We start from the raw sequence: 16515 nt of genomic DNA on the forward strand, positions 1-16515 counted from the left end.
TTGTGTCATTCCAGCATTTTTCAAAAGTAATCTATTGAACGGGTGCAGAAGTCAATTAACGTGTGATGCAGAAGTCAACGTTTAACCTACCCCATCAACCACGGCAGAAGATCTCGACCGTTGATTAGTTCCAACTTTTATGTACAACCCACCAATCCCTTTGAAATCGAGCGGTTGTTTACACTTTACATATGGATTGGTATGTCATAAGTAAAATTTGGTGTGCTACTAGTAGCTCTCTAAAGAAAAGGTGATTTAAACATGCCACTCCATGTTTTTTCAAACAGGTGACATGCCACCTTAACCACGGTCTAGCGTGGAAGGCTAACTTAAAATGACTTAAATGCACTCACCTTCAATCTTTATGGTAAATTATTTTTAACCCTTCAAAGTCACCTTCAATCCAGGTTGAAGATGATTGATTTTGAATTTAAAAAATAAGAAATTTTTTTTATTATTAATATTTAAAAATGAAGCCAAAGGGCATTTAGATCATTTTTTTTTTCTTTAATCCCTTAGAGAAGATTGAGTTCAAAGGGCATGTCATTAGTTTGAAAACTTGAATATCATAAATATTCAAGAAAACCTCTAATCAGCTTCTCATCTCGAAAATCAACCACGCAACAGCTCCTCTTTTAACTTTGTTACCAATTTGAATAAAACCATAGAAGGAAGATTAAATGAAAAGAGAAAGAAGAAGAAAGAAAAGAAAATCTAGAGGAAATCAAAGGACCTTCTAAAAATAACAACTGATCGTACCCTTATAATTTCCCAAATTAGATAAAAGAACATGCAACCATATAATTCAAAACATGTGTGTATTCCAAGAAATATTTTCACTTGTACCCTCGAACATAAATATATGCCACCATTATAATTGATTATCTCTTCCAATTTTTTTTAAGTTTGTTTTTTGTTTAACAAATACTCTTCCAAATTATCTTATATATAATGTCCATTTTCATAGATTTGTTATTTTCCCTAGAAAAAGATGTACTATGCTTCATTTACAAATATATGCTTTGTGTCTTTCATTCATGAAGCGAACTATGAAAATATTAGAGTTTTTCTTCGAATAAGACCCCTCAATATACAAAGCAAAATAGAAAGAAAAATGGTGATGAAGATAAAAGGGCATTTTGCCAAATTGTGTATCTCATTAAGACCTTCCCAAATGGTTTCTTATATACATGAAAATCATGAGTATTTCTTGATCTTCATAAAATATTGATTTTAAGTATGATACTAAACATATGTACATGTGTGTGCATGATGGTCCATTTTTTATATTTCTTGTTGTCCACGCTTTACGCTCAGGCACTTTATCATGAAATATGTTTATTTATTTAATATGGAACTTGATGATACAATATGAAAACACTTGCTAATAGGAATGATTACATAAATCTAACCTAACTCGATTTTTTCCCGATTGTTTTTTCAATGTTTCTCGATTTTACAAAAATTTTCCCTTTTCAACTTATTCCTGAATCCCAACTTGGTGATTGTGTGCATGTGTGTGTGTGTGTGTGTGTGCGCGCGCGTTATATTTAGACATTACTTCCCGTTTTGGGGAATATTTGATTTGAGATGACTTCGTATTTTCAAACTGATGATAATGTCCCTTTGACCTCAGTTTTCACTATATGACTAATGAAAAACTATCCCATCATCAACTTCTAATCCGGAAACCCTTTATTTTTCATCTTAAAACTAGTTATATCTAAGTTTTCCTTGACCCTCAACCCTAAGCTTCAATTATGGTATCTAACATATTCATACCGAACAATTTTTCACAAAGTGATGACTAAACATATAACTTGTACAAATCTTTCAATTTTTCAATTTGAACCAATCCATTCATTTGTAGAGTTGTCACAAACATTTCTAGAACATCTCTAATAGACGGATAAATAGTCAATTTTGAAAGAATTTATTGTCAACAACCCTCAAGAACAAGATAAGATTTTTATAATAGATTTTGGTGTACAATTTGGGTAAAAAAATCAAGGGTTTTTTACAATGGGTAATGGTGAGATTGGAAACAATTGAGATGAGGTTGAAGATGTATAAATTAATTTGTTAAGAAATTTCAAGTTAAAGGTTGAAGGTGTATTAGTTTAGGTCATACGAGAAGACCAAGGGGCATATCATCGGTTTGAAAACATAGGAGTATCTCAAATATTCATCAAAACCTCGAGGGGTGCATTAAAATTACCCCCAAAAATATACATCAATCCCAAAAAAAATTACTTGATTTAAAAGAAGATAAATTGGTAGACTATGGAGTAGTATGGTTTTTTACATCCAAATGGTTGTGTACATTGAGTCTAACGCATGGTTTTTAAACTCGGTATCGCGTCTCGTCTCGTTTAGCTTCGATACCGAGTCATCTCGGACGAGTTTTCCGATACGTTTGAGACATCTCGTGAGATAACTCAAAATATTACATTGTGAGACATAAAACTCAGTCAAAAAATGACTATGAGTTGGTCTCGTTCAGCTCTGATACCGAGTTAACTCAGGCAATACGTCTCGGTCTCAGACGAGTTTAAAAACCATGGTCTAACGTTCAAGTCAACAATGTATATATATATATATTAAAATTAATAAAATTAGTGCTGTAATGTTACCACACTATTATGTTTTGAATAAACACCGTAAGTGATTTTATTGTTAAAAAAGAAAAAAAAATATGATAAAATCACTTATGATATATATTTATATCATAATGGAATTGTAATATCATTTCCCTAAAATTATTTATCTTTTTGTTTTCCTAATAAATGTTATCTACACTCAAATAACTCAATCAAGTTATTGACTCAACTCAGTGCTTTTTCAAGCTGATTTGGCTGAAAATTTGATGAGTTGTTGAATGATTTACCAAGTTAAAGTAGCAAATTGGATCCATCGAGTTCATGGGTCAGGTCATATCGAAGTCAAGTTAACTTAACCAAGTTTTGAGTCGACCTTCGAAACTGTGATATTGATAGGTGTTAAACTAACTGAATTGCATAGTTGAGCAAGTCAACTATCTTGTTTGAATTTTGGATATTGCAGCACTTTGTAAATGAGAAAATCACTCTCATGAGTTGTCACTAAAGAATATCTCTCACATATGGTTTTCATGAGTTGCAAGAGAGAATCTCTCCCACTCAGAGTTGTAATTTAGATTATAAATTAAAGGAAATCAATCCAAAATAATTGAGGGAAATTCATCAAAAATTATATCCTTATTTCATTATATATTGCATCAGAGCCATACCCTTTCCCTTCTTGAAACTCATGTCTCCTCATAAAAAAGTATGGGAGAGATTCTCTCATGAGAGTGATTTATTTTCTCACATTTACAAAGGTAAGACAATATTCAAAATTCAAACATAATAGTTCACCTGATCAACATAGGTAATTGGGTGAGTTTAACAATAGGGTCCAAATCCCTCCACTCATCTGCTTTATCAAAAATTAATTCCTCCTCAGTTCACACTCAGAAGAGGAATATTTTGAAACACATATTCTACATTAATACAACCTGAATTGACCTTGCTTAATTAGGTTGGTGAGTATCTTAATAATGTAAAAGATATTTCATTTACAACTTATATCGTCTCCTCCCTATATTAGTTGACATGGCCAAGCATCCAAGGTGGCAAGACTGTGTTGGGTTGAGTATGAGATTGCACTCGTTCCTCCTCTTCGCCTGATCTAGCCTGATAAGGGCCACTGTATCACAAGTACCCCAAAAAAAAAAAAACCTAGCTTAGTACTCCTAATACCTTGAGAGATCTCTCTCACAAGTCACAGCACAGCTGATTTTATATAATGCGCAATTCATTAAAGGGCCATCAACTCATGTTTTGCTTACTATCTCTGAACTGGGACCAACCCAAGTAGTAGGGCTGTCAATAGATCGGATTGGTAGTAAATTGAATCTGATCCGATAAGGAATTTATTAGTCCTGGACCCTATCGATTTGTTATTTTAAGATCCTGACCTGATATAATATAACATGTATGCGTTGTTCTTGTAACAATCTGAAATATCAATATTTTTTGCTTTGGTCATGATAATTCAACTCAATACAATTGGATGATGAAGGGTCAGGTTCCAGTAACTCATAAAAAAAAAACATATGATCCCTACGTGCGGACAGGAAATCCAATGGTTGGGATTTACGCTCAGGATATAAGTACACTCAGAGCACACATAAATCCTGATCATTGGATCTTGGAATCATGTATCTTTACATGAGTAACTGGCATCAAACCCATCATAAAATATAGGATATCTAAATAAATATATCATCTATATAGATTTAAACATGGGTAAGTACATGGCATGGTTTTAAAATTCGTCTTGACGTCTCGTCCATGAAAGAGACAGAGTTGTCTCGGATGAGTTTTCCCATTCAATAATGAGAAAACTGAACCATGGTTTTAAATCTCGTCCGATACATTTGACTTGTCTATCCATCTCGTTGGAGGACGATACCGAGACGTATCGGACGAGATTTAAAACAATGATACATGGTTGATCCATAACCAATCAGATAAGGTACAAAATTGGATCCTTATCAAAATCAGCCTTCTTGATCTGTACCTAGATTAATTGGAACAGATCAAGTTTCAGGTCTGAACTGATCCATTAACCCCAAATTGTTTATGCGAAACAAAGAGTATCAGAGGCTGGACCCCATTTAGAGAGAGAGAGAGGAGATGGGTACCCAATGTTTAGGGACACAAGTGTCTGTGATTGTAAGAAGGCTGGTGAGTTTTGGCCTTGATTTGGCTGCTCCCAATTCACCTGCTGGGTCAGGGTCTTCTCTTTCTCCTTGATCTATTTCAAATATTATTGTAAATAAGAATCAGGATCAAGTAAAAGGCAAGGTGCCATGTAGACACAGTATGTTGTTATAAGAATGGGACACCGCTGGATTGCAACTCAATAAGAATCAAGATCAAGTAAGGTGTCATGTTCCCATTCTATAGGAACAATGAATGTCTATGTGACACATTTTGGTAGCCGTTTAGAACACATCGTGCTCCTAACCAAGTCATTTTCCACATGGCATGCAGCCCAATGTGTTTGGTCTGCAACCAAAAGGTGTCAATAGACACCGTATGTTATAGTAATGGGACACTGCTCACTATGCATTGCTTGCTATAAAAAATATGTAAAACAATCACCCCACTTGCAATTTAATTTTTTCAGCATGAAAAATGCAAAAGAGTTGAAGATTGAAAGTGTTCTAAGTGTATGTTTTCCTCCACTCTCAGGTGAGTCAAACCCCAATTATGCTCCGTGACCCTCTTATATTTATAGTTCTCCCCATCTCCATCAGATCGATCTTTTGGAGTAGTTGACAGTTTAACATGGTATCAGAGTGCTTAGTATAGGTCATCTTTCCACTCTTGTGAGTTGAGGGGGAGTGTTGAGTGTATATTTTCCTCCACTCTCGAGTGAGTCATACCCCAATTAAGCCCCGTGACCCTCTTATATTCATAGCTCTCCCCTTCTCCATCAGATCGATCTTTTGGAGTAGTTTGTTGGGTAATAGAAAGCTAACCCATTTTTTCTTTTTGCATGGGATTTTTCTAATCTTAAACGAGGTTTACGGACTAAGATAATAGATATTTTCTAGAGATCAATAATAATTTCCAAGAGATTAATAGACTTTCTGACAATAGATTTTTTTTTTCTTCTTTCTTTTTTTTTTTTGGGGGGGGGGGGGGGTGGTGGGATTTCTAGTACTCTCCCTCCTCAATCATTGGTTTGATAGGAAGCCTCAAAGTTCCAAATTGCTAAGAGCATCTCTAATGACAATGCTATATTTGTCTCTAAATGTCTTATTTTTTTTAAACAGTAAAGTGAAAAAATGCTATATTTAGTATGGAACTATATAATGCTTTGTCCATAAAAAGAAATATCATTACTATGCTTTGGATGGCAATTTGGTAAAAAAATAAATCAAAATACACTTTATCTAACCCAAAACACATTTTCCCATATTTTGAAATATTCTAAATTCAATGCCCATTTTTGCATATGATACGTTATTTTTAAATTTCAAACAACTTTTAGCACATACATTTGCATTGGAGCATGGTTTTTTTGGTGGTCATGCCAAAATTTGGCATTTCTACATTCAAATAGCATGCCATTGGAGATGCTCTAAGTTTGCTAAAAACTGTGAGTACTGATATTACAACCTAGGTTGAAAATGTGCCTTCACCTACTAACCCGCTTGTTGATCGAAAAACAAAAACAAAAAAACGAAAAAAAAAAAAAAACATCACCTTCTTCCCTAGCTGGTTATTCTGCTCCTGCAATGCTGTCTCCTGTCACATACCCAACAATATCAAATGATGTGGAACTAAAAACAGATGAGTGATGATATTGGCTCTTCCCAGACACCAAGGAAGTGTTGCCACAAGATCCAGACGGCTGATGGTCCTCAAGATTCATACCTCACACATCTTGAGGACTACCCGACGGGCTGGACCTTGGGACAGCACATCTTTACAGTATCTTCCCTTGGCAATCACCATCACTTCTTTTGAAATGTGGGGTACTCAGAATCTCTAATTTTGTGGTTGATGCTTTCTAACATATGAGAAGCAGAGGAAGGATGTTAGATGAGGTCCTAACTTGCATTTCAAATTAAACATAGCTCACAATTTGGTTAACCAATATTATGATCACAAAACTTCTGTTGTCATAAATAGACACTGAAATGTTTATAGAAGATCAAAGAAGGTGACATGAAATGACACACAAAATCATTAACTGATTTGTCAATTTGAACAATGATCATTTGCTTCAAATGAGGTCGTAACACCGGAACATCAGACCTTATTTATGATATTTTGATAATTTATCTTTCTAATCCTGCCAAAAGCAAAAAAGCTGGAGGTTCTAACAATTGATCAATGGTAATTGGATAACTGATCAAGAGTCTTTTACAACCAAGCACCACACGAAAAAAATGACTGTTACACGATTGAAGGTGACACCATAAGACCTAAAATCACAGATTTTGATGGTTGCTTTCTCTCAGCTGTTGATACCTCAACTTTTCACTTAATTTCAACTTCTAGAGTTGTCATTTTCTTTATGTCAACACCCCCCCTTCCCCCCAACCCAAACAAGAAATCCTCACCTTCCATTATTTCCCCCTTTTTGAGCTCTTTCAATTTGTATAATTCAGACCTAGAGCTCATTTAAATAATGTTTTTCTGTTCCAGAAATACTAATATGGTCTTGTGATTAACTTTCTTTTTTTTTTATAGTAAAATTGTGACCAGGTGACGTATGCAGACTCAGAGAGATCTTACCTTTTTCTGGAGCTCACAAATAGATTCATACATGAGCTGGTTCTGCATGAAAACATATTTCTTCCATTAAAACATCAATTAATTAAGGGTAAATTACCATTTCGTGATCTGAATATGACAAAATTCCAATTCTGAATAACTGTTCTTTTTAATTCCCAAACGTGAACAACGAGATCACAGGTTTTTCAAGTGACAGCCGCGCAGGTTTAAAGTGAATCTTGCTAAAAGAAATTTCTGCCAAAGTGACAATCTCACTAATTCTTTGTTTGGTTTGAGAAAAGTGGAGAGAAGAGAAACTCAGTTTCTCTCCACCATATTTGGATTGACATGAGAGAAATTGGGCAACTTTGGACTTTTAAAATGACTTAAAAGAGATCTAGGGGCAGAGTTAACATTATAAAATATTTTAAAAGGGTTCATTTCCAATTCTTTTCTCTTCTCTCCTTACTTAACAATTCAAACAAAAGAAATGGAGAGAAACTCAATTATTTTCTCTTCTCTCCATTTCTCTCAATCCCAAACACAGCGTTAAAGTAGCAAACCTAAGAGATTGTCACTTGAAACTTGTGAGATTGTCACCTTAAACCTGCAAGATCATCACTCGAACAACATGTGATCTCGCTGTTCACGTTTTGGAAATTAAATTGAATAGTGAGCCAGAATCGGAATTTCATCAAAAGTTGATCACGTTTTGGGAAATTTCTCATTAATTAAGAATACAAAATATCCAATAAACTCTTCTTCCAAAAATATAACGCAATGTAAATTTACCTTTCTTAATCTTATCTGCTTCAGAGAAGCATCAAGCTGTTGCTCTAAATTTTGTATCTCTTTGATACTCATGGAATCAAGGTCTTCTCCCATAAAACGCCTGCAAACACCAAAAACAAAATTTTCTTTATCCCCGATCCAATCAATTGTGTTGTTCTTACTCCAATACCTTTGGGTTTTCTGTAAAACATCAAGCCTAGCCTTAAGTCTTCTAGATTCCAGAGGCAAGCTTCCCTACACAGTATCCATTTAAGGGTTAAAGAACTCCAGAGTTATTGAAGTTGTAGTAAACTACTTCACAGTACACACTTCAGGAAAAGATAAAAAAATTTCTTTAGTTGTGAACATGGTTCATACTTTGCAGGTTGTTAGGAATATTAGTTTTCTCGGCGTAACAGATAATTTTTTTTTGAAGAGTGGGGCCATGGTATACCTGTGATTGAGGATCAATCGTAACAATCTCCTCTGCTGCTAAAGAACACCTCTCGTATCGCTCAAGGATTCTTTCCATCCTGTTGCCAAAAGAAATCAAAGTATACTTTATACTGTTAATTTCACTATACTATAATCAAACTTCTAAGTTTTATAACTGAATAATTTCATAGCAAATGGGTATGATATCACATGAAACACAAAAGCAACTCCCCCACCACCCCACCCCAATACTTGGAAAATAGAGAAAAAGATTATTTTTTTCTTGACTAATTGAAGGAGACCTACCGAAGGAGCAACACAATGAAGGGAGGACAAATAAAGAAAGTAAGCTTTTTAATTTTACTGGATTTGGATTGATCCTTCTTTGCCAACAAATAATATCATGGTTTCGTTGTTGTTGTGTGTGGACAATCTCTGACCTCGTGCTCATCGCTTAATCAAGAAAAATAGTTGACATTCCACCAGAAATAAATGTGTTCTATCCCTAACTTGTAGGAATCTTCTACACAGAATAACGCGGCCAAAAAATAGTTGACATTCCTAGTGGAGCTGGTAACTATGGATATCAACACTGGGTTCCCAAAACTTCTGCATATCATCAACTCATCATTTGGAAAAAAAATAGGTTTTGAATCTGAAAATTATTAAATATAGCACCAACAAAAGATGAAACTCGAGGACGCTATTTAGGGTTGGCCTGAGAAATATTTTATTTTATAGAGATCTTTCTCCCAAGTTGTATTAAAGCCTTTTAAGATCTGTCTTGGTGTTAGGTTATTTTTGTTGGAGAACTGAATTGGGTAGTTTGTCGATTTTCGTTTTGCTTGCCATTTTGTACTTGAGAGTTTGGACATGAAACATGTTTTAATATGACAAATTGATCTAAATTCGTAACAAAGTCCTTCTAGATAATTCCTATGCATAATAACAACGCTATATTTTGATAATAAGTAGAGATTGATTATGAGGAAATTTGTGAATGTCAGAGAAAAAAGAAAAAGAAAAAACATATTTGTACTCTCATGAAATAGAACCTTGTCAACCAATTGTAGTCAAAAAAATGATGTAGTATTTAAAAATCAAGAACAAAATGGGAAAAGGGCTCCCCAAATGTCAATATGCATTAATTTAGAGGGTTGTTAGTTGTTACAATGTTTGTCATTTGGTGATAAAGTAATCACCAAATTTTGATGCTGATTAGATGGATTAAACCTCCCATCAGATCTTTGAAACTTAATTTTGAGGGTTCAAGCTTGGGAAATTCAAGATCTGGTTGTATAATTCGAGATTCAGATGGTACTCTAATTAAAGCAGGTGCAAAATTTATTGGGTTGTCTACCAACACTAAGGCTGAGTTTTTTGCTCTTTTAGATGACCTTTATGTCCTTCCCTTACAAGGGGTACTACACCTAAAAATCAAGTCTGACTCAAAGCTTGTGGTTGAATCTTTAAAAGGTGCTGCCATCCCTTGGGAATTAGAACATATTCTCTTCAAAGTTCTCTCTAGATTGAAGGACGTTCGATGGGACATCAATCACATATTCCATGAAGGGAATTCGGTGGCGGACAGTCTCGCGAAATTTGCATCTCAATCTTGCAGTTCTTCTTTGTTTGATTCAGTTGATAGTTTAACTCTACTTGCTAAATCTTCTTTCTAGGGAGATCTAATGGGTCTCCTTTGTATAAGAGTTGTTTAGGCCTAACGGCCCTATTCTTTTTCTCTTTTTAATATATTATTCGCTTGCTTAGCCACAAAAAAAAAAAAAAAAGATTTTCCCAATTGACAACTAAGAAAAATATGTGGAGAAAGACAGAATACAAAAATCTGGAACTCCACTTCTCAAATAGTGTAGAAACACACTAACCCAAGACTCACAACCAAGAAGAAGAAGAATAAAAATTAGAAGGATGATAAGGGAAAATATTAAGTTAATTCAAAAAGAAATTTTACAAGTTGTAAATGAGACCTCCACTTGCCCAAGATATGGAATTTGAAGTATTGATGGTTTCCTAATCACTTTCTCTCTTTTCAAGGGTATTTCTTGGACTTGATGGTGAATTGGACTCCCTACGTGTATATATAGGTGGTGGAGGAAGTTTCTAGCATGAGAGAATGCTTGTTCAAGAAGTTTCTAGAGGATTTAACATGGAAAACGAAAATGCATTGGGACTTCAGGTTAGCTTGTTTTTTGCTAAATGAATAAATATATTGAGAGGAGGAAAGAACAAGGACAAGTCCCTTAATTTACAACACAAACATCAGGTAGACCCAACTGGTCACCCCAGTAGCATTGTTGCAAGACTTTTGAGGCTAAATTGAGCCAATGCATTTGCAGTTGAGTTTTTTCTCACCAAGCATGATGAGCACACCATGTTAGCTTCGAAAGAGCAGATTTAATCTTAGTCATCCACGAATCAAGATGCCACTGGTAGGGGTTCCCTTTTAGGGAGTTTATTAAAAGGAGAGAGTCTGATTCAAATATTAGAACTTTAGCATTTGCGAGGTTGAAACTTTCTAAAGAGGCAAGGAGAGCTCGAAATTTCACAAAGTTGTTGGAACCTATCTCAAAACAGAAACAGGCTGCTCTAACAAACTTACCTTCAAAATCCCTAATGATGGCACCTCCACTAGATAAGTCTGGATTATTTTTTGCTGCCCTATCAATATTCAATTTTAATCAATTTATTGGTGGCTTCAACTAACAAAGGGAAATAAATATGCAATGAACCGCTGGTTGGGGAGGTATTTGAAGCTCGAATAATACAGTATTCATTAAAGTTGACAGACTCTTCTTGAAACTCAATTGCTGTAATAGCTCAATCACCCACTTCACAGTAGATTGAATAACCAAATTGAGAGAAGGATGACCACTATGAAAAATCATATGGTTTCTATGGAGCCAAACAATCCATAATAAGATCTAAGGAATTAGGAAACAAACAGTTGTGCATTGGGGAGCCAGAGACTTGCACCAGTGACATAGAGAAGGAATAGAATAGACTCGAGGAACATTTAAAATCTGACTGAAGTAGGGCCAAGCTTGCTTTGCAAAATCACAACCAAAGTATAGGTGCTCAATAGATTCCTCTTCTTTAAGGTAAAGAGGGCACTAAGAAGCTAGGTTGAGACCTTTTTTCTTGTAGACCATATCCACAAGGCAAGCACCATGAAGAAATTTCCACCCAAAAGTCTTAAGTTTTATAGGAATTAGAGATTTTCATAGAATCTCCCATTTGCTATCATAAAACCCTCTTAGACGATTCGAGTCCCAAGCACTCCTTGCTGAAAATAAGCCTGAGGTGATAGGCATCCAAACTAACTTATCTGATAAGCTAGCATCAAGAGGGTTACAAAGGATTTCCTCTACGAGATTGTTGTCAACAAAGAACAACCTAAGATTTCCTTCAATCCAATTCCCATTATTCCACACATGACCAATCTTGATGTTCTTATTTCATTAGGAAATTTGTGGTTAAAGGGCCAAAACCAGACCAATTGCTAAGCAAAACCAAAGCGTCCTTCCATGAGCACACCAAGGATTTGGAATTTAATATCGTATGATGCATTTATTTTCGAATACTCGACCATATTTTAGAACATCTTCCACCAATAACACATAACCTTAGAATATTTTAGAACCTTAGTGTACTTATTTTTCAAAAATTCCATCCAGAGCTCTTTACCATCTAAAATTCTCTAGCACAACGTAGTCATACCTACCTTGTGAACATCCTCCAAAGATCTAACACCTAGACAACCTTCCACTTTTGGTTTAAAATTTTTTTTCCACCCAACTCAGTGTAGCTTTCTTACCTCATATGTATCTCCCCAAAAAATCTAGAGAAATTAGATTGCAGTTGAGAAGTCACTGATTTTGGTAAAGGGAGAATAGATAGCAAATAAATGGGGATAGAAGATAACACGTGCACAAGAAGAGTAAGTCTCCCTCCTTCCCAAAGAAATTGAGATTTCCAACCTAATATTTTTTTAAAGAATTTAAATACCAATTCGCTGCACATATCTCTTGAGAATTTTCCAGAAAAGAGAGGAACCCCTAGGTAATTTGAGGGTAAGGAACCTTGGGGGAAGCCCATGATTTCCTAAATCTGGCTAATTCTTCGACCCTTTATAGACCTAGAGATAAAAACTAAAAATAAAAAAACTTGTTTTTCTCAATGCATCTATCTAATCTCCCCCAAATCTAAAATCCAGAAGAGGGAGAATAGGCATCTGTCCGATCTCCCCCAGATACGATCCTTACCACATGTATTGTTACACAATGTAAATCAATTTATTAGGAAGCCAACATCGGTCAAACCCACATTGTCTATTAAGTTGTTGAAATCTTCCATCGAATCAATCAAAGGGGATCTACCTCTTTTTTTTTCATCCAAACGGGTAATAACATTAAAGTCACCTGTCACCACCAGAGGATTTGAAGGATTAAGGCCAGATTTTAACTCATTCCAAAGATCCTTACACTCATGGACTAGGCAAGAAGCTCGCACAATACAAATTGCCACATCTCCATTATGTAGTTTTGATTTTTGGAGTATAAACTGGTGATAGATCTGAATTAGGAAAGTTTTAACAGGATTCTCGAACCACCAGATCATCATGATTCTAAAGAATCATCACACCCCTATTCTTAGCTCTACATTTGCTCTCTAGATGTATTAATTTGGAGCAATGGGAGCAAAACGAGGGGAATGAGTCATAAGTGACTGGTTGCCAGTAGCTTGAATGTCACAGCCATATTTTTTCGAAGCGAGATCATACTACGCAAGGGGTACTAATCCACAAGCAAACCTGTAAAAAAATAAATCTTTAACTGTTTTAGCTATATGAGTGACGTCGGCATTTAACTCTGAAATATTCTTAAGGAATTTCACGTCTTTTGGGCCAAACGAGACAATGTCCCGAGTCCACTGCATTAACAATGGAAAGGGTTCTTTTTCATGCCCGATATTTGAAAAAATACTATTGAATATGATGTGATCAACCCCATCACCCTTGATGGTAACAATTCCTTTTTCAATAGCATGGACAGAGTTGTCCGTGGTGATAATAACACCATTTTCGTTGGAATTTTGGAAGATTGGGAAGTTAGACTCGTCACCGGTGAGATGATGCCCACAACCAAAATCAATAATCTAATCGTTCTCAAAATTAATGGATGTCAAAACATAAATTGAAGTGATATTTGCTATGAAGCATTTTCCCCACTCCTCACTTTTAGGTTCATCTTCCTTCTCGCCTACATTTCCTTTCAATTTTACACAATAACTCTACCTTATATGCCCAAGTTTACCACACCGATAACATTTGACACCTTTCCAATTTCCATCTTTCTTACTGAACGATTCTCCATCATTATGCTTAGAAGAAGCATCATTAGATTTTCCATTAGTTTTGGAACTTCTACCTGTATCCTTGCCCTTATTATAATTCTTTTTGTTGCTTGAAAATAAAGCATTTTCATTATTCATCAAAATTGAGCATCCAGTCATTTGATGAGCCAAAGACTCTTGAGAAGTAAAAAGGTTCTCGATCTCCACCAAGGATGGTTGTATAATGGCACACCTTTGAACAAGAATTTAAGAGAGGAATTGTCAAGCTTCATAATGAGAGCTTGGCAGATATTTATAATAACTAATGTGTGAATGGACATATATACCCTTACATAGAAATAAATAGAAAACTCATAATAAACTACTTCCAATACTCCCCTTTAAGCTGGGGAAAATATATCAACTAAGCCTAACTTGACAAGATGAGATTTCATGAAAGAAGAATCAACAAACTTCATAAGCTTGTTAACAAGCTGATCTAAAGAAGACACAAAGATTGTCTGAAGAACACCAGATCGAATTTTCTCTTTGAGAAAGTGAACATCAACCGCTATATGATTGGTTATTTCTTGAAGAACTAAGTCAAATGCAAGTATAATAGCACTTGTCACAAAACAAAGTGGAAGAACCACAGATAGGAAATCCCAACTCCGTTAGTAGAGATCGAAGCCAAATAATACTTAACTTCAGCAGAAAAATGAGATACCACACTTTGTTTATTACTTTTCCACGAGATCAGATTACCACTATGGAAAGTACAAAAATAAAAAATGATCTCTCTTATCTGTAAGAGAACCAGCATAATCAGCATCAATGAAACTAGACAAATGAGATTGAGCACTGGACGAGTAGAATAGCCTAAGATCGGGATGCGACTTCAAATAGTAAAGAATACGATAAACAACATCAAGATAAGAAGTGCGCGAAGCATACATGAATTGACTGACCACACTAACCGTAAAGGTCGAATCAGATCTAGTATTAGTCAGATAAACCAGACGGCCCATGAATCTCTAATAAAAAGAAGGATTAAATAATAGATCATCAAATTTGACATGAAGACTATGATTCTGATCTATAGGAGATGAAACAAGATGACAACCAAGTATACCAGTGTCCTAAAGAAAATTCAATGTCTATTTCACTAAGATAACAAAATACCATGGTAAGAGTGGGTCATTTCTATCCTCAAGAAATACTTGAGGGGACCCAAGTGCTTAATCTCAAAAGCACAACCCAATAACATCTTTACCCTATCAATCCACTGTCCATCTCAAATTAGGATAATATTATCCATATAAACCAGAACAATTGTGTAACGGTCATTCGATCCTCGATGAACAAAATAAATATGATCTAAGTGACTTCTAAAAAATTTCATAGATAAAATAATCTCAGAAAAATGCTAAAAACTCGCAAAGACTGCTTCAGGCCATACAAAAATTTGAAATGGTGACATACTTTCCCAGAATACTCTCCTTAAAGACGAAATCCAAGAGAGGGTCCATATAGATAACTTCAATCAGATCATCATTTATAAAGTCATTCTTCACATCTAATTAGTGAATAAGCTATGAGCAACATACAGTTAAAAAGATAAGAATGCGAACAGTAGAAAGTTTAGCTACAGGAACAAATGTAGCACCAAAATCTTTTCCTAAAGTCTGCATAAATCTCTTAATAATTAGGAAGGCCTTGTATCGATCAACAATGTCATCCACTAGATACTTGACAGTAAAAACCCATTCATAATTAACAATCCACTCCCCAAAGGGAAAGGGAACAAACTTTCAGGTATGATTCTTCTACAAAGCATCCATCTCAGTAATTATGGATACAGTCCACTGAGAATCTCGTAAAGTCTCTTAAACAGATTAGGAAACTTTAATAGAAGCAATGGCGGTAAAGTAGGCCTAATAAGAAGGAGAGTCCTTGATAGAAAATAAACTGAATAATAGGATGATCAGTAACACATCCCCGCTTACCTTTACAAAGTACAATAAGTAAGTGAGAGTCAAAACAGATGGGATAAGAGTAGGGATAGGAAATAATATACCCGAGTCCAAGGAGGAGGTTAGCAAGGTAGGAGAAGGGTGAGGATGACGAGTAAACCTTAATTGTTGGCAAAGTTGGAGAGAAAAATCGAAAAAAACAGTACTATAGGAAAATGAGCATAAGAAGAGTCATCAAAGAAGATGTCGCACGAAAGTAGGGAATATTTTCAAAGAAAGTGGCATCAATAGAATGTATAACACGATGAAAAATATGATCATAACATCGATACCCCTTTGACATGGATGAGTAGCCCAAGAAAACACATCGAATGACTTTGTCATCTAATTTTATACGATTAAGGGTGCAATCCTGAACAAAGTAAGTGCACACTAAAAAGTCTAGATGTAATTGGAAAGAGAGTACTATCAGAGTGAAGAACATGAAGAGGTACCTGTACCCCTAAAGTGCTACTCGAAACACGGTTAAGAAGAAAAATCGCAGTAAAGACCGCTATGTTCCAATATAACTTAGGAACATGCTTGCCTCAAAGAAAGTAGCGGATAATGTTCATAAGGTGACGGTTCTTACGTTCTGCCACCCTGTTCTGCTCAAGAGTGTAAGGACA

The 16515-nt window shown here is 35.2% G+C and overlaps 1 protein-coding gene across 7 annotated transcripts in view; it reads right to left on the minus strand.

Moving 5' to 3' along the window:
• Window positions 1-3421: 3421 nt before the first annotated feature.
• LOC147401384 (agamous-like MADS-box protein AP1) overlaps window positions 3422-16515 on the minus strand; it is a 45893-nt gene continuing 32799 nt past the window's right edge. For 6 of the 7 annotated variants that reach the window (XM_086442670.1, XM_086442677.1, XM_086442676.1 and 3 more), the window contains 6 exons: window positions 8542-8620; window positions 8109-8342; window positions 7338-7379; window positions 6300-6341; window positions 4727-4839; window positions 3422-3726 (listed from right to left, as the gene is read on the minus strand). In XM_086442670.1, the coding sequence (XP_086298796.1) occupies window positions 3624-3726; window positions 4727-4839; window positions 6300-6341; window positions 7338-7379; window positions 8109-8342; window positions 8542-8620 (613 nt within the window). In that variant the 3' untranslated portion in view covers window positions 3422-3623. The remainder of the gene's footprint in view (window positions 3727-4726; window positions 4840-6299; window positions 6342-7337; window positions 7380-8108; window positions 8343-8541; window positions 8621-16515) is intronic. The other variant, XM_086442671.1, reaches the window with a different exon arrangement.

This window comes from Akebia trifoliata, chromosome 5 (assembly GCF_017979445.1).
Source record: "Akebia trifoliata isolate Shusen 1 chromosome 5, ASM1797944v1, whole genome shotgun sequence".
Lineage (NCBI taxonomy): Eukaryota > Viridiplantae > Streptophyta > Magnoliopsida > Ranunculales > Lardizabalaceae > Akebia > Akebia trifoliata.